Source organism: Nothoprocta perdicaria, unplaced genomic scaffold (genome assembly GCF_003342845.1).
Source record: "Nothoprocta perdicaria isolate Ctin4 unplaced genomic scaffold, notPer1 scaffold_170, whole genome shotgun sequence".
Taxonomy (NCBI): domain Eukaryota; kingdom Metazoa; phylum Chordata; class Aves; order Tinamiformes; family Tinamidae; genus Nothoprocta; species Nothoprocta perdicaria.
In genome coordinates this window covers 1,648,642-1,649,809 of record NW_020454872.1, presented here as the reverse complement: position 1 = coordinate 1,649,809, position 1,168 = coordinate 1,648,642, and the positions used below count along the sequence as shown (strand labels likewise).

At 68.4% G+C, this 1,168-nt stretch overlaps 1 protein-coding gene across 1 annotated transcript in view; it reads left to right on the top strand.

Moving 5' to 3' along the window:
• The window catches only part of CELSR2 (cadherin EGF LAG seven-pass G-type receptor 2), a 24,118-nt gene extending 23,760 nt beyond the window's left edge, over positions 1-358 (top strand). Inside the window, exons 30-31 of the mRNA XM_026036075.1 lie at positions 6-97; positions 210-358. Of these exons, the coding sequence (XP_025891860.1) occupies positions 6-97; positions 210-237 (120 nt within the window). The 3' untranslated portion in view covers positions 238-358. The remainder of the gene's footprint in view (positions 1-5; positions 98-209) is intronic.
• The last annotated feature ends 810 nt before the right edge of the window (positions 359-1,168 follow it).

Here is a 1,168-nt window from a genome sequence, read left to right as displayed (position 1 = left end):
TGCCGCGGCAGGGCCTGCAGCAGCAGCTGGGCGCCGCGGCGCCCGTCGCCATGAGCATCAAGGCCGGCACCGTGGACGAGGACTCGTCCGGCTCCGAGTGAGTGGCCGGGGGGCAGCGGGCGGCGGGGACGCACCGGCCGTCTCCGCGGCGCCCGGGGCACTAACCCTTCCTCTTCTCTCCTCTCCGTCCCCTCCTCGTCCCCGCTCAGGTTTCTGTTTTTCAATTTTCTCCATTAACACCTGGGGGGACATTTGTGTGTGCGGGGTGGGGGTCCTCCTGCTTCCCGCCCCGGGCCGCCCACCCCATCTGTGTGTGCGGGTGCCCCCGGCCCGCTCGTGAACACGCATCCGTCTGTCTCGTCCCCCTCCCCATCATGACCCACCCCGTCCCCCCTCCCCAAAACGACAGGAGCGACGAGACCTCCATCTAACGGGGAGCGGGCAGCGGGGGCGCCCCCGCGGTGCCGCCCGCCAGCGCCGGGATCGGGGCGCGATGCAGCCGCCCCCATTGCACTTTGCAGCCCCTTCCTCCTAGGGGGAGTTTGGGGGGGGTCGGGGTGCCCCGGTGCAGGATGAAGCCCCCACACTCTGTAGGATGCGGGTTGGGCTGCGGTGGCCCCCCCGCCATCGGGGTGTCACCAGTGGGTGTCACCGGAGGCAGCGGGTTTGGGGGCAAAGAGCCCCGGAGTTTTCAGCAGCGAGGGGGCCGCTGGAGGCTTTTATTTAAAAAATATGTGAAAAATACAAAAAAAGCCCACCCCACCCTGCTCACCAGGTGCTGACCCCCCCCGCCCGGGGGTGCCGGGGTGGGCACATGGCAGCGGGGGGGGCGTTAACCCTTCCTTGGCCGTGCTGGGGCAGKCGTGGCAAGGGGGTGTCAGGGATGTCGGAGCCTCTCCTGCTGTGCAGTATTTTGGGTGCCCCCCGCTGGGGGGGAGGCTCGGGGGCCCCAGGGGGGGCAGCACCCAGCGCAGGCTGTTTTGGGAATGTTGGGGGGGGCTGGGGACCGCTGGGTGCCCCCAGGGACGAGGTGGGSGGGACGGGGGGGTTTCCTACTGGTGACATGACCTTTTTTTGTAATTAAAGCAAAATCCAACGTGAGTCCGGCCCGTGTCCCTGGGCAGCGCGGGGGGGGTGCACCCCCACAAGCCTCAGTCACCCCAAGAGG